Genomic DNA, 24,226 nt, shown 5'->3' on the forward strand with positions numbered 1-24,226 from the left:
CCTTTTCTACAGAAAGAGTGCACACGACGCATGTACCTGATCTGCACATGCGTCATGTGAAGGGCAAGGCCTTGTTTAAGTACTTCTTTCTGTCTCTCTTCTCTCCAGACTGTGAGGTTGTTTCAGTCAGTGGGTGGCACCCACTGGTGATGTTCAGATTAATCCCGCTCTAGCATTCTTAATGGATCTAGAAGGTATCATTAATAGTATGAAAATCAGCACTAGTGCTTTCTTCCCATTTAATTTGTATAATAGGAACTGAGAAACTCACCTTGCTAGAGTTTTGCCTGAAATAAACTTGATTTAGAGAAACAAATTATCAAGGAAATTATAAGGAAGTGCAAAAGGCTATAGAATCTTGATAATGGGCACCTTCAGTTATCCTAAAATTGACTGCATAATAATACCATAAAAGAATGAGAGTGGGAAAAGTTTTGGATGTGTTTTCAGGTGAATTTACTTGACCAGACTGGAAGGAGACATTGCTGGTTCTGTGGAATAAGATGGGTCAAGTGAATCAATTGTCACCAGACGAACATTTCAGAGGGCAATGATCATAGCATCACAAGCCGTCAATTAAGGAAAAGGACAAGGGGGAACGGAAATAAAAATAAATTGACAAACTGCCAACTTCAGTGGGGCCAGAATAGAATTTTCCCAGCGCTGAGATTTTGACCACCTTATTATCTCACAACCATTGCACCACAACTCCTGACTGTTAACTATGTGACATATCTGCCAGAACTTTACCACCTCGCCTGCCCTGGAATTGGAACAGCCGAGCGTCCAACAACAGAAATCTGCATTGACCTCGGGCGGGAATTTCCGGTCTCGCTCAAATGATGCTGTAAAATCCCGCCCATTGTATCTCTCCATTGTCTCTTGTCACAATGACTTATATTTAAGTCACTGGTTTGAAGTCGTTGGGGGGGCAGAGGCTTTGTGTTTGAAATATTGTGCAGCTCTTGGTGTTCTTCAACCTCCACAGGGCTTCCCATTCAATTCCCAAGTGCGTTGAAGAATGTTCATGTAAAGGAGAAAGGCAAAGCTCGATTGGAGTGTGAACTGAGCTCCAAGGATGTCCGAATCAAATGGTTAAAGAATGGCAAAGAGATCACCAGGTCCCCAAAGTACAATATGATGCGTGAAGGAAGAAGGGTTGAGCTGATTATTGATGATGCTGAACTCGATGACAGTGGGGAATACACAATTGTTGCCACGCAAGACAATGATGATCGAGAGTATACCTGTTCCTGTGCACTAAACGTTCAAGGTAAGAAGAACCCATGCTAGGAACAGGAAAAAACTGTCAGACCCAAGGGGGTAATTTTCCCATCCCACCTGTCACAGGAATCGTAGCAGGCGAGGAGTAGGCGGGGGTGTGGTTGGAGGGGGGACCATGCAAAGGTCCATTGATATTGGGTGGGATTTTCCGGTTTTGGGGCAAGTGCAGCCGGAAATCCCACCCCAAGACGTCTGTCTTCTTGATTAACTAAGTCCACTCACCCACATTTTCAACATAACAACAACCCTTTTCTCTCTAGAAGTCCCTCCATTTGGTTTTTGAACTCACTGTTGCTTCACTGCATTGTGCTTCTCTGCTAATTTATTTCACAATTCTGTTTCTTTTTGAGTGAAAATCTTCCACTTGACTTTTTTTCATTTTCCTCGTTTTCAGTTTTTAACTTACACCCTTGATATCTGAATGTTTCAAATGAGTGAACAGCAAGCCTGGATTAATTTTGTCAATGCCCATCATCACCTTATCAGTAATCAAGTCAATTTCCATTCTGACTTTTTTCAAAGGAAATCAGCTGAACTTCTCTACATTTTTCTCATAGTTTAAACATCTGATACATGGGGTTATAAATAATGAATATGATTACACTTTATGGCTCTTGAAAACAGAAAAATTCACAAAAACATTCTCCACAAATGTACTGGATTGTTTATTGTTAAATTCCGACCTCCATGGATGAATGTTTAGTGGTTGTGAGGCAATGGCATATTTCAGGACATGAGTGAGAAAAATAAGTTGATGGTTGAAGAATGTTGAGTGATGATTGTGGGTTTTTTTAAGTGATGATGACAATTTTGGAGAAGCGGGGGACAGTGCTAAAAGATAAAGGCAGATTGGAGATGTTAGCAAGCCACGGGTCTGATGGAAGTCAAGTGGTTTGGAGTTGAATTAAGAGAGAATTGTGTCACTAGACAATAGTCAACATGAAAGCTAAGACAGTGTTAAAAGCTCAGGCGAAGATGGCAGAAATTGGAATGTTCCTGTCACAACTTGGTTTTGAAGAGAATCAAATGAATCAAGTATGTTGAGCGAAGGAAGAGAAGGTTCGGTCAGCAAAGCAATGGAGGAAATAAGGATTCTCTTGATTTTGGATACAAAGTCTGTACTTTCCTCACATTCGTGATGTGGCGCAAGGATGGGGCTGTGGAGGAAGGAGGACTGAATAAGTACTTGTGATGGAGGAGGGAAGATAGCTTCCCACGTGGATCTTGGATTAATAAGAAGAAACCAGAAAGTGGATAACAGCAGAAAATGATGAAACTCTTTTATATGTCAGGCAGAACCTTGGTGAGAGAGAAACAGAGTAACTGTTTCAGGTTGATGACTTTTCATCAGAACTGGAAAAGGTTAGAAATGTAACAGGTTTTCAGCAGGGGCAGGTGATAGTGCTGAGAAAGACAAATAAGTAACAGTCATGGTAAAACAAAACGGATCTGCTCATCATTATCAAAGGAGTTTGTTGAGGGCAAATCAGCTATTGTGTTTGTTACGTTACAGGAGGGTGACATTTCAAAAAGTACTTCATCATCTATGAGCACTTTGAGACATCTAGTGGTCATAAAGAGGCATTACAAACATGGGAGGGTGTTTGGTAATCTGCCAAAGGGCAGTTTCTTTGTTCATTTCTTCACACTTCATGGACCTGCATTTTCCTCTTCAATTGCTCATAACAATTTCCCATTTTCAACGTTAATGAGCTACATGACTAGGCAAAAGAATACATGAGGTGGCTTCCCATTACCTTCCTCATATCTACTTCAAGAAAACACAAGTATTCTTGTCACAGGATCCCATGGCTGCAAACAGCCATTGTCCGTCATGATTCTAGCTCTTCTGCCATCACCACCAAAGGTTCGCTGGTTATGCCGTTGGCCATAGCTTGGATCCCTGAGTATGCCTCTTTATTTGGGCCTGGGGTGACTCACAAAAGGACAGGAAAAACCTACTCTGAGATTGCAAATGACCCTGCTATTTATGTGAAAGCAATAATAATGAAACATAGAGACCCCTAACTAGAAGACACCACACAAACGTGAGCATGTGCATTTAGGAGGGAGTTTTAAAATGCCGTCACTGGCATTTATTATCTTGTAAGAAGTCTCACAACACCAGGTTAAAGTCCAACATGTTTATTTTGATAGTAAACCCACAAGCTTTCAAAACGCTGTTCCTTTGTCAGGTGAGTGGAAAGGCACACACAGTTTACAGAATACTGATTAGAATGCAAGTCTTTACAGCTAACCCGCTATTCAAGTCTTAAAGGTGCAGACAGTGTGAGTGGAGACAGCATTAAGCATAAGTTAAAGAGGTGTGTATTGTCTCCAGACAGAACAGTAAGTGAGATGTTGCAAGTTCAGACAAGTCATGGGGGTTACAGATAGTGTGACTTGAACCCAAGATCCCGGTTGAGGCCATCCTCGTGTGAGGAACTTGGCTATCAGTCTCTGCTCAGCGACTCTGCGCTGTCGGGTCCGTGAAGGCTGCCTTGGAGAATGCTTACCCGAAGATCAGAGGCTAAATGCCCGTGACCACTGAAGTGTTTGCCAACATCTTGCCTGGTGATTGTTGAGCAGTGTTCATTCATCCGTTGTCGTAGCATCTGCATTTATTACCTTGAGCAGGTGATGTCCTTCTTGAACCACTGCAGTGCCTGCAGTATAGATACAACCGCAATGCTGCTTGGGAGGGAGTTCCAGGATCTTGATCCAGCCACAGTGAAGGAACAGCGATATATGTCCAAGTCAGGATGGTGAGTGACTTGAAGGGGAACTTCCAGGTGGTGATATTCTTACTGTCCTTTGAGATAGTAGTGGTCACGGGCTTGGAAGGTGCTGTCTACGGAACCTTGGTGGGTTCTTGCCTTGCATCTTGTCGATGGTACACACTGCTGCTATTTTGCAATGGTGGCGGAGGGAATGAATTTTAGTGGATACGATACAATCAAACAGGCTGCTTTGTCCTGAATGGTGTCAAACCTCTTGAATTTTGTTGAAGTTGCATTGTTCTACGCAAGGAGAGAATATTTCATCACATTTTTGATTTGTGCTTTGTAAGTAGTGGACAGGTTTTGGGGTGTCAGGAACTGAATTAGTTGCTGCAACATTCCAAGCCTTTGACCCGCTCTTGTAGTCACAGTATTTATATGTTCAGTCCAGTTCAGTTTCTGGTCAATGGTAATCCCCAGGATATTGATATGGGGGTTTTACAATGGTAATGCCATTGAATTTCAAGGGGCGATGTTTAGATTCTCTCTTGTTGGAGATGGTCATTGCCTGACGCTAATGTGGTACAAATGTAACTTTCCATTTGTCAGCTCAAGCCTGGATATTGTCCTAGGACTTGCTGCATTTGAACATGGACTGCTTCAGTATCTGAGGAGTCGCGAATGGTACTAAATATTGTACAATCTTCAGATAAAACCCCACTCTGACATTATGATGGAAGGAAAGTTATTGATGAAGCAGCTGTAGATGGTTCCGCTTAGAACACTATACTGAAGAACTCCTGCAGTGATTTCCTGGAACTGAGACTATTGACCGCTAAAAGCCATGACCATCTTCATTTGTGCTAGATATCAAACTAATCAGCGGAGAGTTTTCTCCTGATTCCCATTGACAGTTTTGCTAGGCCCCCTCAATGCCACACCTGGCCTTGATGTCACACTCACCTCACCCTGAAGTTCTTTTGTCCCTGTTTGAACCAAGGCTGTAATAAACTCAACAGCTGAGTGGGCCTGGGGAAACAAACTGAGTAACAGTGAGTGGGTTATTGCTAGGTGTTACTTGATAGTTAATGACCCTTTCCATCACCTGGCTGATGATTCAGAATAGACTGATGGGGTGGTAATTGGCTGCGCTGGATTTATCCTGCTTTCTGTGTTCAGGATATACCTAGACAATTTTCCATATTGCTGGGTAGATGCCACAATTGTAGTTGTCATGGAACATCTTGGTCAGGGGTGTCTTGAGTACTATTGCAGGAATATTGTCAGGGTCCATAGTCTTTGCAGTATCCAATGCCTTCATTCATTTCTTGATATCAGGCAGAATGAATCGGATTGGCTGAAAACTGGTATCTCTGATGCCGGGGACCTCCAGAGGGGACCAAATTTGATCACCCACTCGGCACTTCTGGATGAAGATTATAGCAAATGCTACAGCTTTATCTTTTGCATTGATATGTTGCACTGCCCCATCATTGACAACGGGGATATCAGTGGAACATGGTCCTCCAGTGAGTTGTCCACAACCAATGATGGCTGAATGTGGCATGACTGCAGAACTTAAATCTAATCTGTTGGTTGTGGAATTGCATTGTTTTGTCTTCCACTTGCTGCTTATAATGTTTGGCGTACAAGTAGTCCTACATTGTGGCCTGACCAGGCTGACACCTCATATTTAGGCGTGCTCGCTGTTGCTCCAGGCATGCCCTCCTGCACTCTTCATTGAACCCGAATTGAACCCCTGGCTTGGTGGTAATGGTAGAGTGGGGGATATGCCATGCCATAAGCTTACAGTTTTTGTGGTTGAGAACAATTCTGCTGCCGATAATGGCCCACCTCATGGTTACTCAACTTTGAGTTGCTAGATCTGTTCAAAATCTATCCTACTTAGTATGATGCTAGTGCCACACAACACAATGAAGAATATCCTCAATGTGAAGATGAGACATCATTTCCACAAGGTCACATCTCCCTGACAGTGTCATGGACAAATGCAGGCAGGATGAGGTCAAGTATGATTTTCCCTCTTGCTGGCTCCTTCATGAACTCTTGTAGACCCAGTCAAGCAGTTATGTCATTTAGGACTTGGCCAGTTAGTCAGTGGTGGTGCTACTGAGCCACTGTTGGTGATGGATATTGAGTGCATTCTGTGCCCTTGCAACCCTCAATGCTTCCTTCAAATGGTGCTCAACATGGAGAAGTACTCATTCATCAGCTGAGTGAGGGCAGGAAGTTTCCTTGCCCATGTTTGTCCTGATGCCTTGAGACTTCATGGGGTCTGAAGTTGATATTAAGGACTCCCAGAGCTACCCCCTCCCAACTGCTGCCACCTCTGTGTGGGATAATGCTGGTGGTGTCTGGCATATTGTCTATTAGGTATTGTAAGGAAATTTGTACTCAGTATGTAAGCATGTTTGTACTCAGAGAATTTGTACTGAATAATTGTACCTAAACTGGGTATGAAGTATGGAATCACGGATAGTATTAGAGTGTCTTCCTGAAATAGATTTAGGATGGGACTAGTAGGTTACTTCACATAATCAAGTATAGCTGATGAAATCAGTGCATGCAACCCGATGAAGTAAACAGCAGTCACTTGGGGAGACAATGGGTACTATACAGCTGTCCAGCTTAATATATGATCGTAACAAGCAAGAAAGAATAAAGTGAGCATGTTTTTCTTCACATTCGGCCTAAGTCAGCTAAACCACTATTGTTGTACAAGCAGAGTCGTAAAGATAAGGGCAAAGGATGTAACTACCATGGTTTCGAGAGGAAAAGAGATGTAACAATGGGTGACCAATCTCAAGCAAGGTAAATAAGGGGTCAGTACAGAAACAATGGTGGCTAAACGAGGTCGCATTGTAAAAGCGAGATAAGAATCTTGAGATATGGAGCTGAAATGTGCATAAAAAGACTGTAAGCCGAGGGCTCTGTGGAGTGTTCCGGACCTCCCGGCTTTATTTCTCTTGTACTGGAAGTAAAGCCTATTGCTTGGAAGATTACAACTCAGACTCTCTGTTTTAATCGGGTTAAATAAGTTGTCGTCTTGGGGAACCACGACAAAATTGGCGCTGCGAGCAGGGTGTTGTGGGAAATCGCCCAGAAAATAGCATCTGGAAGGAGCAGCGGAGACGGTGGTCCGACTGGGGCTGGACATCCCAAAGCCGGCATTCTGACAGCAAGGTGAGCAGACTTATATTGCATGTAAATCCTTGTTGTCGGAAAAAGGGATCTCGAGGCTCAGCGCACCCGGCTCTCTGCTGGTCCTGGATCTCCCCAACCCAAAGAACATCCTGCAAAGGTAAAACTAAATTGGGGAAAACATTTTGAGAGACTGAGTCTGATCTGAAGGGTAGAGTTTTGCATGCAAAGCGCGCTGCGAATACTGTGTTGTCTGTGAATGGGTAAAAAGTGCGACGAAAAAAGAACCGAACGCTAATCGATGCAACTAGGTTAAGTCAAGCGGTTTGGAGCGGGATTCCAGGTTACGACTTGCCCAAGGAGAGTAAGTGTAGGAAGGCCTGCCAGTCCGAACCTACCCAGGACCTCGGGGAAAAGACGTCACCCGAGAGGGAGAGAGATCTGTGAGAGATTGCTCTCTTACCTAATACGGTAGTTAAAACTAGGGGGAGGTTATGTGATGAGGAAGCAGAAAGAGTAGAGAGAAGTATGTCAGTGGAACTGGGAACCCTGACATAGGCTTTTACTGAGGTGCGGGGTGAACGCTAATAGCGGTTATGTATTTGGAATTGTGCATGACTATATGACTGTTTGAGAGAGAAGGGGATTTGTCACGACATGGGGCACCCAAATCAAACAGGTCAAATTTATTAGAGGCCAGTGAGCTCCCACCAGTAAAGGGTTAAAAAAAGAGACAAGCAGGCTGACTCTGTATGGTACAGAGAGAGAGAGAGAGAGAGAGGGTGGAACTGTGTAATTGAGACCCTCAGGTGATGTAATAGGTATAGCCAATCAAAGTGAATTGCTTTAAGTTTACTAAATTATGCAGGGATCGGACAGAGATTTGAATTCTGCCAAGTGGGAAAGGTGGCATTACATTGCATCTTAAAGTTGTGAGGAGAGTTAACCATTTAGGCACACAGTAGATTTGATTTTGTACTTGCCTGTGTTGGTTACAAAGGTAGAGCTGTAGAAATAATTAAACATGTAGATTGCACATTAGAATGCTTTCAGTATTTCTTCGTGCATCTGTGTTCCAAGTGATGTTTTGTTTTATTGTACCAGAATTGTAAGAAGGTGCAAGGGTCTTGATTTAGTGAGGATATTTAAAGGTGATAAAAATAAATCTTATTTTGGATTTTCTGAATCAGGCTTTAGTTAATTAAACTGCTGTACTTTGACTCACAATTAGTCTCAGAGGTATCTTTACCTACAAGAATTGGTGCTGAAACCTGGGATCTGTTTACGGGTCCGGTTGAATGGCCACAACCGGAGCTCCGGAATAGATTACCGAATTTAAGGGAGTGAATCAAAGTACAGTAGGTGCTCATCTGTGATGAAAGAGTGTGAGAGTGTGTGAGAGGTCTGAGCTGAGCACGTGCAAATAAGGAGGTGTCTGTCTTTACACCCAGCCTTAGACCAGTTGTTAAGAGGGGTAGCCCCTATGCGAAGCTCAGAAGTTTGAAGTGAGTGTAAAGGCTAGAAAAGGATGCCTGGGATGTGATGTTCAGATGAGAGTAAGAAAGAATCTGTCTGAGAGATCGCCGGAGTAAAGAAAGATAGTGCCAGGACAGGGGGCTACGGGGAAGTGGATATCGGAACCCCGGTTAGAGTTACAAATACTGGCAGGGGAGTCGCAAGGGATAAGTGAACGGGGGACCGAGCCTGGAAAAACAGTACACCAAGTGATAATAACTATAATACCAAACTCTGACGAATTAAGCAATAAAGATCACGGCAGCGAGACGAGAGTACAAATAATGGCAAGCAAAGCTAAAACACCAGTGGAGATGTTAGAGGATAAGTTCCCAGCCCTCAGAGGGGATATAGCACATATCTCTAAAAAGTGGGCTAAAAGAACAAGTAAGACAAATACACAGTGGCCGGAGGAAGGCACCTGGTGCATAGAGAGGTGTGAGGATCAGAAGGGAATGATAAAGAACTATAAAATCAAGGATAGATCGAGCAAAAGAAGGGAGAAGCGAGAAAAAGAGTTAGAGATATTAGCGTTGTTCGAAGAAGAAGGGAGAGAGAGAAGAAGGGCATGGGGGAGGGGTAGGATGCTAATGCCAGTCCAGACTCAGGAAAAAAAGGAACTGGAGGACCCAAACGTAGCCCCACCCCCATACCTGGAAGGGTCAAATCCCGTAGGACTGTACCCAGTTATATCAGGTACAATGAATTTTGAGGGAGAGTTTGACGTGAAGCAAATGACAAAGGAACAGTGGGCACAGGAGGAGGAAGAAAGGAGACAAGGTATTGAGGAAGAGTCTAAGAGGATGGAAGAAAACCTGGATGGGTTAATTCAAAGGAGGAGGCAGTTAGAGGCAGAAGTAAACGCGGTAGATCTTTTTGAATGGGCAAAAAAGATAACAGAAGGAGAAGGAGACAAGAGGTACGAAAGAAGAGGGACTGGGGCCAGGAAAGAATGCGAGCAGAAAATGAGAGAGGATCTCCACGAATGTGAAAGTGAGATATCACAAGAAAAGATAGAAGGAAAGAGAGTTGGAGGGAGGAAAGAGGAAGAAGAGACAGAAAGCAGCACAGAGGACAAATGCTGGGAAGTACAAAGAGGGGGTGACGGACGAAAGTTTGGGAGAGCATGGACATGGAAGCACCCAGAGAGAGAAAGAATGGAAGAAGGGACAGAAGAAAGTAGTGAAGAGGAGGAGAGACAGTCAGTGTTAAGGGGACGAAGAAAATCAATGCGGAAAAGACACCAACCTGTAAAATATCCAGCAGAGGAACGAAGGGAGAAAGGGATGTTCCCGGTGATTCTGAAGGGTGGCAGACTGCAATATATTCCTTGGTCAGGTCAGGACTTGCCTTATTTAATTAACGAATTACCCAATATTTTGGACGGAGCTGGAAGGTGGATTGGACAGCTGGAGGCTGGAATGATGGGAAAGAGGATGGTGCTGGGTGACATCAAAGCCCTCTTGACAAAAGTGCTGGGAATGGACCAAATGGCTGAAGTAATGAGACGTGCTGGCATCCCGACTGCAGCCTATGACCCGGATGTGGATGGAACACTAATGGACCCATACCGCCACGACATTTGGCAAGCACTACGGGATATGTACCCCAATCGGATGGATATAAAAACTCTGAGAGGGGAACCGTTGGGTGAGGAAGAGAATGCGGCCGTGTACATAGAAAACCAATTAAGAAGGTGGAGAAGGGACACGGAGAGGGACATTCTAACAGACCCGCTGACCAACTCCCTGTTCCGAGCCGCAATCTTAGAAGGCCTGCCGACTTCAGCTAAGGCAAGACTGGAAGAAGTGGTGGGCCTGGATTCGAAAAACTACTGAGAGTTTGTGGACTATGTTGCCCATGCAGTGGAAAGACACCGCAGGGAGGAAAAAAATGCAGACAAACAGTTGAAGGAGATACAACGCAAACTCCTGCAAGCCCAGCTGGAAGAAATTAAAAGTAAGGAAAAGCTGAAAGTGAAAGAAGACCCCACACCCAAGAAAATAGCACCGATGGTGGTGAACCAAAAGACAGAGGAAATACCTGCACCGATGCTAGGGAGAAACGGAGATGGAGGCCAGCCCATCATAACCTACAACATTTCTGCCTTCCCGCTGTCCATGAACCCAGGAGGCTATGGCTTAAATTATCAACACCCTTATGCTCCACAAAATCAGACTGACTGGAATAGAAATGGGAAAGGACACGGAGGTGGTAGGCCACCCTATCAGAACCAGAGAGGACAGGGACAGGGAAATCAGCAGCTTCTAAGGCAGGGACCGCCGCCTGGCCCTCCAGGCGTATGCTGGGGGTGCGGGGAAGCAGGACATATAAAAAGAAATTGCCCACAGAACTCTTACAGGCAGGGAGAAAACCAGCAGCAGATAGGCCAGCAAATGGCGCAAATGCCGTTGAATAACACTCCTGTGCTGCAGGGACCTGTGAATTTTCAGAGCTCCCTATAGGGGGGCCCTGAGAACCCTGAAATGGCAGGACAGTACGTACAAATAACAGATACAGCAGATCAGGAACCCATAATTAGTGTTAGAGTAGGAGGGGTTGAGGTCCCCATGATGATAGACACCGGCGCCATGTGTACGTGCATACAAACAAAATATGCGAATCACCTACCATTATCAAACCAGTTTGTGAAAACTGTGGGGTTCTCGGGGAAAGTAACGTTAACTCAGATGACAACGCCGGTACCTGTCACCATTGGAAGCAAAACTACTCATGTACCTATATTAGTGTGTGATAGAATGCCATTAAATTTATTAGGAAGAGATGCAATCTTAGGTTTAGGACTAAAATTAGAATGTACAGAACAAGGAATTGATTTGATGAGAGTGTATTTACTTGGAGTACCAGGAAAGGAAGGGGTTAATGTGTACTGGTTGGGAGACATGGAGGAGCAAGTTAAAAAACAGGTATGGGAAGTTTGGGGGGAAGCTGATAGATACTTGGGTTCCACAGGCCGAATGGCCAAGGACAGAGCTACACAGCACAATGATATTTGATGACGAACAGAAACCCGAGATACAGGAGAAATGGGAAAAGGAGGCGGGGTGTGAAGAGTTAAAAGCCAAACTAAGATGGGACAAAGATGCTTCAGAAGCATTTGTGAATATAAAGAAAGAAATGGCACAGGCACGAGCATTGGCTTTACCAACCTATGACAAACCCTTTGACTTATTTGTGAGTAACAGAGAAGCAGGGTTTGCTACAGCAGTGTTAATGCAGGAGAATTGCAAGGGCAGACGAAGGCAGGCTGTAGCATATTACAGCACCAAGCTAGACGACGTAGCAATGGGGTATCCTCCTTGCTATCAAGGTCTGGCAGCAGCTTGGTGGGCATACGAAAAGGCAGCCACAGTCACAATGGGATATGGAATTGGCTGGACAATATGTTAGGAAGATGGGGGGCCTGGTTTGCTAAAGCTGGAGTTGTGGCAGCCATGACAATAACCATCCTGGGATTAATATTTTGCTGTTTTTTACCTGTCCTGAGATCTCTCCTTGCTAGATTGGCAGTGTGACAAATGGTGACACAAGTGACAAGCAACCCACGTTTGGGAGGGACAACTAAGGAATGGGGAAACATTGAACTGCCCCCGCTGGATGAATTCACAATGACCCTGGTCGAAATTGAAACCTGTCAGTTTGCGAAATAGCTGCACTAGTGGAGGATCGTTCTACAACCTCACCGATGCCTACGGAGACCAAGAGACTTAGTCTGTACACAGGAATCAGTCTTTTTCCCTTCCCTAGACAAGGGTGGGAAGGTTTTTGGCTGATGACTGTTAGGGGCAGGCAATCTGGGGGAGCAACCTAAAAATCAGGACTTTTGCTAGACAAGCCATGATAAGACTAGAATGGGGACATTGATCCCTGACCAAAGTACTTGGCTCCCCCACGTTGCCTACAAGTGTGATTAAATATGTGCATATGAACAGGGCCAAACAAGGGGGACTATCTGAGCTGGCCTTGGTAATTGGGATGAGACTAGGGGATAGTCTCAAAGGGGGGATATGTAAGGAAATTTGTACTCAGTATGTAAGCATGTTTGTACTCAGAGAATTTGTACTGAATAATTGTACCTAAACTGGGTATGAAGTATGGAATCACGGATAGTATTAGAGTGTCTTCCTGAAATAGATTTAGGATGGGACTAGTAGGTTACTTCACATAATCAAGTATAGCTGATGAAATCAGTGCATGCAACCCGATGAAGTAAACAGCAGTCACTTGGGGAGACAATGGGTACTATACAGCTGTCCAGCTTAATATATGATCGTAACAAGCAAGAAAGAATAAAGTGAGCATGTTTTTCTTCACATTCGGCCTAAGTCAGCTAAACCACTATTGTTGTACAAGCAGAGTCGTAAAGATAAGGGCAAAGGATGTAACTACCATGGTTTCGAGAGGAAAAGAGATGTAACAATGGGTGACCAATCTCAAGCAAGGTAAATAAGGGGTCAGTACAGAAACAATGGTGGCTAAACGAGGTCGCATTGTAAAAGCGAGATAAGAATCTTGAGATATGGAGCTGAAATGTGCATAAAAAGACTGTAAGCCGAGGGCTCTGTGGAGTGTTCCGGACCTCCCGGCTTTATTTCTCTTGTACTGGAAATAAAGCCTATTGCTTGGAAGATTACAACTCAGACTCTCTGTTTTAATCGGGTTAAATAAGTTGTCGTCTTGGGGAACCACGACAAAATATATCTGTAACAATGACTACGTCAGGCTGTTGAAATTTTGGCACAATCCCCCAAATGTTAGTACAGGGTCAACAGGCCTGAGTTTGCCATTGTTGTTTTAGTGCCTAGATTGATGTTGGTCGTCCATTTGGTTTCATTCATCTGAGACTTTGTGGTGGTTTGATGCAACTGAATGGCTTGCTAGACCATTTCAGAGGGCATTCAGAATCAACTACAATGCTATGCATCAGATTTCTTTCCCAAAACTTTGAGAGGAGAGTACGTAAATAGGAGAATATGAGTGCATTATTGGGACATATTAGAATGCTTTTCAAAAATTCATTTACCAGATATAGGCATCATTGACTTGGCAAGCATTTATTGGTCATTCCTCATTGCCTTTGAGAAAGTGGTGGTGAGCTGCTTTTTTGAACCGCTGCAGTTCCTGTGCTGTTAAGGAGGGAAGTCCAGGATTTTGACTCAGCAACAATGAAGGAATATTTTTCCAAGCCAGAATTGGAGGGGAGCTTCCACTTGGTAGTGTCCCCCATGTGTCCGCTGCCTTTGCCTTTCTTGATAGTGGTGGTCGTTGGTTTGGAAGGTGCTGCTAAGGTGAGTTCCTGCTTGTAGATGGTGCACACCGCTGCTACTGTTAGAATATGCAGTCAAGAGGGTGCTAGAGAGTTAATTAGGAGGACAAGAAACTGCACAATCATAAAGTATGTGAATGTGTAGTTGTGATGTTGTGAAAGAATGTTTAACAGGATGCAATTGTGCAATTGGGCAGGTGTAGGAGTGTTGGAAAGGGATCTGAATCTGTGATCGTTAGTGTATTTTTGAAATGAGGTGAGTGTGTGCACATTCAAAGGAAGAGATGAATATTTGTGATCAGGAGGGTAAATCAATATAATTTGGAATGTGAAAATTTATGATTGAGAGGGTGTGAGTGTATGCTGTCAGGAAGATGTATCAATGTGCAATTGGCAGAGCGATCAATGGGTGTGATAATGAAGATGTGCAGATTTGGGGGTATGAGTGAGTGAAATTGAAAGCTGAATAGTGTTTATGAAGGTGTGAACATATGATTAGGAGAATGCATAAACATGGAATCGGGATTGTATGAGCAGAGTGTGTGGCAGCAATGGCTTGAGTTACACATTAACACATGTTTAATTTTCACACATTTCCAGACCGGTTTGCTACAGTTAAGAGTGGAATGTCTGATGCCCACCCTCAGACAGGACAACCTGCGGAATTCTGCGTGGTACTGAATGATGAGAAAGTTGATGGGGTATGGCTAAAAGATGGAAAAGAGGTATGTATATGTTTTTTTATTAATTTGTGAGACATGGGCATCACTGGCTAGGCCAGCATTTATTGCCCATCCCTAGTTGCCCGAGGGCAGTTTAGAGTCAACTACATTGCTGTGGCTCTGGAGACACATGTAAGCTAGACCAGATCAGGACAGCAGATTTCCTACCCTAAAGGACATTATGAACCAGATGGATTTTTCCAACAATTGATGATGGTTTCATGGTCATCAGTAGATTCTTAACTCCAGACATTTTTTATTGAATTCAAATTCCACCTTCTGCCATGACGTGATTTGAACCCAGGTCCCCTGAACATTAGCTGTTACCACGAAGATCATTATTATGAGTTATAGTAAAAAGTTAAGGTTGAGAAATCTTCTAGCTACATTGTGATTGTCATGCTGCCTGGGTGATATTGACAGCATACTACTGTTGGTTGTGGTATAAACTTGATACATTTATTCCTGTCCACTCTTGCTCATCGGTCAGAGCTGGGAGAGAACTCATCTGGGAACTTGGGAGAAAGATAGGAACCCTGTTCTACAATTCACAGAGATCATGATTGTTCTGAGACCTAAAAGATCTGGAACAAAGGATGGTGCATAGAAAAACTCTGTGGGTGGGATTTTCCAGCCCTGCCACAGCATGCACTCCAGCAACAGAGGTGGCTTGCCATTGGCCAATAGTAGGATTTCTTGCTCCCCACAATATCTATAGGGTTTTGTATGGCCTTCACCCTCTGCAACTTCCAGTCAAAGCTGTGTGCATACATTGGGCCTGAGTACATAGCTGGGCAGACCGGAACACCAACTGCTCTCCTCTCCCCTCACTCACTCACTCCCACAGGTAAAATTGACATTTCCTCTTTTGTCACTGGTCTTCAAGAATTTGCCATGACCTAAAGCTTTTGACAAGGAAAATCTCAGTTGCAGAATGGAGTGCTGCAATTGTTTAAAATCCTGCCAAGTTACCAGGGGGGTGGCATGAAGGTTGAAGTGATCTGGCCACTTCAGAATTTGCACAGCTGACAGGAGGCAAGAATGCAGAATTTGATCTCAGGGCTGCTTGAAATCATCAAGCCAGGGGTGATCTTCAGGTGTGCCAGGGCTAGATGGGGCAATCCAGCCATGACACTTCCATCCTGAAGAGGAGTGGTGAAGTCAATCCTTTGCACCCAGCCTGGGTTCACCCAACTCCCAAGATCCTTGAGGGACCTTTCTCTGCAGCCTGGAAACAGCAGAGGGGCCAATGGCCCCTGGACCTATCTACCTTGAGTTCTTTTGCGGCCCAAAGCACCAGGCCAGAGTGACAGTGCCAAGGGAAAGTGTGTTGGCACTGCCAAGGTGCTTGGCCTGAAGGGAGGCTGAATGAGAGGGTCTGAGGAGGAAGAGGGATTGAGGGGTTTGGATTGGGTCAGCCTCATGCCTGCATGGGTTTGTGGGTGGAGTGACCTGTGATTTGAGTTGTGGGGAATGGGTATCCCTCTTTTCTGAGGGGTTGGTGGTGCTTTCCTGGACCCTCAAGTTTCAGCACACCATGTCCCTGCTTTTGGGTAGCAACAGTAAAGTCCACTCAGTTCCATTCCCAAAGGTGGACAGGGAATGGTGGTGGGATGCTGGTGAATGCGTGTTTATATAATTATCAGGTTGTTGCCTGCTCTGGGTGGTAACCTGATTGAGGCCACCGGGGTGGGGCAGATGAATCCCAAAAACCCTCATGCCCGTCAGGAATCCTGATTTCTGGCCAATACCCCATTCATCGGGGCATCTGGATTCTGCCAGCTGTCTGACGCAAAGGCATTTGATAAAGAGCAGTAAAGGTTTGCAGCGGATTATAATGATGGAAGGCAGAGGGGAAGAGTGGATGCTGAAGGTTAATCGGAAGCCCTTGTGCATTGACTATAGCAGCTATAATCAATAGTTATGTCAGATGTTGTGGCAGAATTAAGTAACATATTGGACTGGAGGAGGCACACAATGAGGGAATCACAGCACAAGTTACAAAATTGTCACAACACAGACAGGCCATTCAGCCTGTCATGTCTGCATCGACAACAATCCCACTCAGACCCTGTTCCGTAACCCCATATATTTACTTTGCTTGTCCCCCTGATACTAAGGGGCAATTTAACACGGCCAAATCCACCCAACTCGCAAATCTTTGGAGTGTAGGAGGAAACTGGAGCACCTGAAAGAAACATGTGCAGATACAGGAAGAAAGTGCAAACTCTGCACTGACACTGGGCAGCATGGTGGCACAGTGGTTAGTACTGCTACGTCACAGCGCCAGGGACCTGGGTTTGATTCCAGCTTTGATTGTCTGGCTTCCTTCTGCACTGTAAAGATTCTATGATGACGATGACTGCATCAAATTCCTTCTCACCTCACGTCTGTTGTTGACCCTGTTAGCCATGTTCAACTGTGCCTTCTTTGTGAACAATGCAAGCTATCTGTTGCCACTGGCAGAGAACAGGGCATTTTTTCTGTCTGCCACTGCCTCCAGCTGTATCTCCAGTGAGGCATTCAAATTCATGTGGTTGCCCTGGCTTGGGCCAGGTTTCTCATTGATCTTTGTTCAGTACCTCTTTCCATTCCTTGGTCAAAAGGCAATCTCAGCAATAGCTGTCACCTCAAACCTGCCTGTTTGCTCATATGCCACCACTAATTGTGAGGTGAATATGACTTTAGATGAATTAACGATTTCGCATATGAAAATAATATTGCATTTATGAAGGTGATATTGTGTAGAGTTGGGACCTGGAAAGGAAGGCGATGTAAGGGTCCCAATCCTAGTATTGAAATCTGGCCTATACCACTTTACATGCTTCGTTTAATTAAGGTATCTACCTCATGTTAGGCCATACGTTTTTCCTTACTATCCAGAACCCTTATTTCTTTTGATTCTTTCTTCCTTATTTATTCTTTGTTTTTCTATTCAGATTACAGACACAAAAAACATACAGATTGTGAAGCAAGGAGCAGTGCACAAACTGATCATAAATAAAACAGGTGATGAGGATGAAGGAAAATACACATTTAGAGCTAAAGGAGCTGAGAGTGAGGCTGTACTCTCTATTGCAGGTATTCACATTGTCTGTCACCCAGAACATTACATTCAGAACGTACTTAGTTCAATTTACTGGACACCTGGACGCAAATTTTCATCTTTACCTCCTAGGCGTAAACCTGGTGGAACAGATTGCTTCCCCAGTGTTGAACCTGATTGATTTTCATCGCAATTAACTTTCCTGTAACATTGAGAAAACTTAGGATTCAATTGAATTTAAAGAGATTCTGTCCCGTTGCCTTTTTTCCTTCCTGTATTCAGGCTGATATCATGGCTGTAATTCTCTGACCTTGTCTGCAGCTGGGATTTTCCATTCCCGCAACAGTGAACGGAGATTTAGCTGAGTGCCAAATTCTCCCTGCCAGTGACAACAGGCCATGCGAGACAGGAGAGTTCCAGCCCATAAATGCAATGAGGTTATGAAACCTTATTGCTTTAATCATAAGACTTTTGCTGTGTGAAATATTCCATTTGCATAACTGAATTAGGATTATTCTCATGGCATAACGAGATGTTGTGATGCTGATGTTGTGTCCATTTTTTGTTTTGCAGATCCACCTGTAATCGATCCTGATATACTTGCAGCATTAGCCAAGGATCCAATCACCGTTAAGGCAGGACAGACAGCAACTATTAAGATCCCATTTAAGGGGAAACCCGTTCCAAAGGTTACGTGGTTCAAAGATGGCATTGAGGTGTTTGAAGATGATAGAACAGAGATAGAGAAGTCTGGCACGCAGACTGTGTTAGTGCTAAAACGCTGTGTCAGAGAGGACACTGGGAACATTACATTGAAACTCAAGAGTGATTGTGGCTCAACCTCTGCTAATCTGCAGCTAAATGTCATTGGTAAGCTAAAGAACTAATGTGATTTTTTTCCATTCTCTTTCTTTGTGATCTCCTTATAATAACAAAAAGAACTACTTAAGACTCATGGCCAAGATTGTGCTTATATTATATGCCACCTATAATATTGCACTGTCTTCCAACAGCATTACAATGGGAGGGGATTTTCTGGCCTCACTGCAGTGTGGTTCTCAGTGGCAGATAGCAGCCTGCCATTACCCAGCAGCAGGTCTTTCCCATTGATTCCACTCTAGCTGCCAGGATACCCGCTGCAGGAATTTGCCATCGGTGGGACCAGAAGATCCCGCCACAGGGTGAGCCAGGAAATCACTTCCCAAAATTCCATTCCTTTTTGCTAATGTCTAGGAGCTTGTGACAAAATTGAGAGAACTGTTCCACATATTAATGAAGCAACAACCATCAATGACGGTCATATTCACAAAATCATGTCTTACAGACAATGTCCCAGACACCACCATCCCTGGGTATACCCTTTCCCACCAACAGGACTGACCCACTAGAAGCAGCAGCACAGAAGTATATAGGCATGAAGGGGGTGCTCCGGGTGTTATCAGCATTGATTCTGGACCTGATGAAATCTCATGGCATCAGATCCAACATGGGAAAGGAAACCTCCTGCTGATTATCACCTACTATCTTCCTTTAGCCAATGAATCAGCACCAATTGAAAGAGGCACTGAGGGTGGCAAGAGCACAAAGTGCTTTGGCTGGGGACTTTGACGTCCATCACCAGGAGTGACTACCACTGACCCAGTTGGATAAGTCCTAAAAGTCATAGTTGCTAGACTGGGTCTGTAGCTGTTGGTGAGAGAACAGCAAGAAAAAGAAACCCATTTGACCATGTCCTCACCAATCTGCCTGTCATGGATACATCTGCCTTTTATTGGTAGAACCACACACACTCCTTGTGGAGACAAAGTTCCTACCTTCACACTGAGGACCTTCATCTTCATGCTGTGTGGTGCTAAATGGCATAGATTGTGAACAAATGCAGCAACTCAAAATTGGGCAACTCTGAGATGCTTTGGGCCATTAGCAGCAGCAGAATTTTATCCAACCAACATCGCAAGCTCATGGTCTGGCATTTCTCCCACTTTATCATTACTTTTAAGCCAGGGAATCAACTTTCAATGAAAACTGCAAGAAGGCATGCCAGAGCAGTACCAGGCATCCCTAAATATGAGGTGTCAACCTAATGAAGCTACATCACAGGATGATTTGTATGCACACAATAGACGGAGGTAAGCAACAGATCAGTTCTGCCACACCCAGTCATGAATGGTGGTGAACAATTACACAACTAATAGAAGAATGAGGTTCCACAAATATCCCTATCCTCATATACTGGACTCCCCCATCATATCTTTGTAACAGATAAGGTTCAGGCATTTTATCAATTCTTAGTTGGAACTGCCGAGTGGATGATCCATCTTGGCCTCCTTCAGATACCAGTTTTCAGCCAATTCAATTCATTCAATGTGGCATTAAACTGCATTCTGCAAAGGTCTATGGGCCCTACCAATATTCCCGTAATAGTACTGAAGACTTGTGCTCTAGATCTAGCTGTACCCCTAGTCAAGCTGTTCCAGGACAGCTGCAATACTGGCATCTACCCCACAAAAAGTAGACAAATTCAACCCAGTCAATTACTGTCCCATTAGTCAACTCTCAATCATCAGCAAAGTGATAGAAGGGGTTGTCAATAGTGCACTCACCCAAAAACACTCACTGCTCAATTTGGGGACCACCAGCTCCATTTAGCTCCTGACCTCATTACAGCCTTGATTCAAACATGGACAATGCAGCTGAACTCAAGAGCTGAGGTGAGAGTGACAGCAAGGCCACTTTTGACCAAGTGTGGCATCAAGAAGTTCTAGCAAAAGTAGTCGAAAACTCTCTATTGTTTGGACCTAACACAGAAGAAGATGGTTGTAGTTATTGGAGATCAATCACCTTAGACATCACAGCAGGAGTTCCTTAGGGTAGTATTCTCACCCCAACCACCTTTAGCAGCCTTATCAATGACCTTCCCTCCATTATAAGGTCAAGAGTAGGGATGTTCAGCACCATTCATGACTCCCTAGGGAGTGAAGCAATCTGTGCCCATTTGCAGCAAGAACTGGACAACATTCAGGGCTGGCATGGTGGCCCAGCGGTTAGTACTACTGCCTCACAGCGCCAAGGGTCTGGGTTCAATTCTGGCCTTGGGTGATTGTCTGTGTGGACATTATACTTTCTCCTTGTGTCTGCAATGATTTCTTCCATGTGCTCCAGTTTCCTCCCATAGTCCAAAGATCATAGAATCCAGAAGGACGCTATTCGGCCCATTGAGTCTGCACTGACTCAGAATCTTACCAAGGCTAACATCCTCACCCCTCCCTGCCCAATTTCCGTAATTGCTAATCCCCCAATTTACACAATTTGGGATACTAAGGGGCAATTTATCATGGCCAATCCACCTAACCTGCACATCTTTGGAATGTGGGAGGAAACTGGAGGACCCAGAGGAAACCTATGCAGACAGGGGAGAGTGTGCAAACTCCACACAGACAACAGTCATCCAAGGAGTGAGAATGAACCTGGGTCCCTGAAGCTGTGAGGCAACAGTGGTAGCCACTGTGTCACTGTGCCATCCTAAAACAACTGCAAAGATATACAGGTTATGTGGATTGGTCATCCCAAATTGCCCCTTAGTGTCCCAAAATGTGTAGGTTAGGAGGATTGGCGGAGTAACTATGTGGGGTTATGGGGATAGGATCTGGGTAGGATGCTCTGTTGGTGAGCTGATGCAACTCGATGAGCCGAATGGCTTCCTTCTGCAATGTAGGGATGCTGTGATTCAGTATTGGTAAGTAACATTCACACCATACAAGGATCAGTCAATGACCATTTCCAATAAAAGAGAATCCAACCATATTCCCTTGACATTCAAAGGCATTATCATCACTGAATGCCCCACTATCAACACCCTGGAACTTATGATTGACCATGAACTGAACTCAACCAACCATGTAAATACAATGGCCAAAAGAAGGTCAGAGGCTGCAAATGCTGCAGCAAGTAAATCGCTTCCTGATTCCCAAATCTTGTTCACCTTCAACAAGCCAGAAGTGGAATGGAATACTCTCCACTTGCCTGGATGACTGCATGATTCAAGAGTTAAGTGCTGTAGGACAGATGAAAATAGCTAATGGAGGTGAGAATAGCTATCCACAACTTCAAGGCAGCATTCAACTGTGTGTGGCATCAAGGAACCTGAACAAAATGTATGTCACTGAGGGTGAAAAGGAAAAACCCACAGTGATCATTGTCATACAAGACACAGAGGAAGATGGTTTTAGTTGTCAGACGTCAGTGCAGTGTTGTTTAGGAAAACATCTTCACCTGCTTCTTTAATGATTTTCAATCCACCATGAGATCAGAATGGAGCAATTCAGTTCTGTACTGAAGTACTCCATACTAGTTAGCAGCAGGCTCTGGCTAAGCTATCCAGACTTGGACGGATAAATGGCAGGTAATATTTGGGTCACTTAAGTGCCAGAAAATGAAAGTTAACAATAGAAGGCCATGTCATCTGTGTCTGACTCAATGTCACCAATATTGTGAGTCTTCACAACATCAATGTCCTTGAAGACCACATTCAACAGAAGTTCAACTGAGTGAGACATAACTGCACCATTGATACCAAAGCAGGAAAAAGACTGGGAAATCTTAGACAAATTCCCTACCTTCTGACACCTTGAAGCCTTCTTATCATCTACCAAGGTTCAGTCTAGGAGCATGAATGAATACTCACCAACCATTTGAGAGGGTGGAGCCACAAAAACACGAAAGAATCTTGACACACATAAAATTACAGAGCTATAAAAACATAACAAAAAGGAAAGTCAATATGATGGTTTGAATGCTAACTTTAAGAAGGTCTATTGATGTTGCTTAATGTGAATAGAATCATTCTGCTTTTCTGTTCATGCAGACAGACCCAAACCTCCTCAAGGCAAAGTGGAATTCCTGGAGCACACTAGGAAGTGTATTACAATGAAATGGAAGGCACCGCGTGATAATGGAGGGAAACAAATAACCAGCTTCATCATTGAGAGGAAGCTTGTTGGAAAAAAATCATGGATCAAGGTTGGTGAGGTTGACAGCAACACTACAACTTTCTCCACCAACAAGGTTGAAGAAGGACAAGCGTACCAATATCGAATCCGAGCAGTAAACAGTGAAGGAATGAGCGATCCCCTCGATTCTGAAGAAGTCTTAGCTGGTGACCCTATTGGTAAATGTGCACATTGAGTTTTCAACCTACCAGTACTGATAGAACAGATAATTGAATATGAAATTAGAATTGAATCCTTCAAAGGCACCAATGATATTTTTAAATATTACACTATACTAGATGAATCCTTTGTTACTGGAGCCATTTTCCTCCAGTTATATTGAACAATTTTTCTAATATAATTACATTCCAAAATACTCTTCAAGCAGTTTGAGATATTTCTCGAAGAGATACAGTGTGATATAAATGCAAGTTTTGTGTGAAATCATGGCAGGAATCCTCCAACCTTGCTCACGGCTGGGATTCTTCGGTTCCTTTTCAGTGCATGGAAATTTGGTGGCAGCGACGGCAGGGCATGAATGGCCAGAGAATTGCAGCCCATAATTAAAAGGACATCCATTACAAATAGCTCAAATGAACTTTTAATCTCCCACAATTCTTCAAATTGTTTATGGATGAGATCCACATCTCCAATTTATTTCCGTTAGCGGAAAGATAGGACTGTTCCATCTCTGATATCTCACCTTCGTGGCTTATGACGATGGAAGATTTCCTCTGTTTGAAAGATGCATCAACATCCTGAACCCATTCTTTGTTAATACGCTTATTATTTGTACACATAATACAGAATGGGTAACAATTTCATCTCATAATGCAAATGGAGTTCCTACCGAAAAAATTGATAGCTGAATCCACTGAAAATGAATGCTGATTAAATTGAGTGACAAGTAATCCTGGAGTCCAAACCAATGACTGTTCATTTATCATAAAATCTAGGAGCAAGATTAGACTATTTGGCCCATCAATCTTGCTGTGCCAGTCAAGACTACGACTGATCTGACTGTGGCCTTCACTTCTCTGCCTGCCTCCAACCCCCACCCTCAATAACCCTTGACTCTCTTGTCGATCAATAATCTCCCTAACAGCCTTGAATACATTCAATGACCAAACTTCCACTACTCTTTTGGGTAGAGAGGTCCAAATTCTGATGACCCTCTGAGATAAAAAGAATTATTCTGATCTCCATCTTGTCATAGAGGCTTACAGAATGGAAACAGGCCTTTGAGCCCAACTTGTTCATGCCGCCTTTTTCTTAAACCCCCTAAGCTAATCCCACTTGCCCACATTTGGCCCATATCCCTCGATGCCCATCCTATCCATGTAACTAAATGTTATTTGAAAGACAAAATTGTACCTACCACTACTACTATCTCTGGCACTTGTCCAGAACTCACCACCCTCTGTGTGAAAAAATTGCCCCTCTGGACACTTTTGTATCTCTCCCCTCTCCCCTTAAACCTATGCCCTCTAGTTTTAGACTCA

The 24,226-nt window shown here is 43.9% G+C and overlaps 1 protein-coding gene across 1 annotated transcript in view; it reads left to right on the forward strand.

Annotated features, from left to right (window-relative positions):
• LOC145344464 (immunoglobulin superfamily member 22-like) overlaps positions 1-24,226 on the forward strand; it is a 102,465-nt gene that overhangs the window by 40,731 nt on the left and 37,508 nt on the right. The window contains exons 10-14 of the mRNA XM_080191610.1: positions 989-1,273; positions 14,569-14,693; positions 17,630-17,771; positions 18,310-18,606; positions 22,601-22,903. Of these exons, the coding sequence (XP_080047736.1) occupies positions 989-1,273; positions 14,569-14,693; positions 17,630-17,771; positions 18,310-18,606; positions 22,601-22,903 (1,152 nt within the window). The remainder of the gene's footprint in view (positions 1-988; positions 1,274-14,568; positions 14,694-17,629; positions 17,772-18,309; positions 18,607-22,600; positions 22,904-24,226) is intronic.

The sequence above is a fragment of the Carcharhinus amblyrhynchos genome, chromosome 6 (genome assembly GCF_965287045.1).
Source record: "Carcharhinus amblyrhynchos chromosome 6, sCarAmb.v2.hapA, whole genome shotgun sequence".
In the NCBI taxonomy this organism is placed as follows: domain Eukaryota; kingdom Metazoa; phylum Chordata; class Chondrichthyes; order Carcharhiniformes; family Carcharhinidae; genus Carcharhinus; species Carcharhinus amblyrhynchos.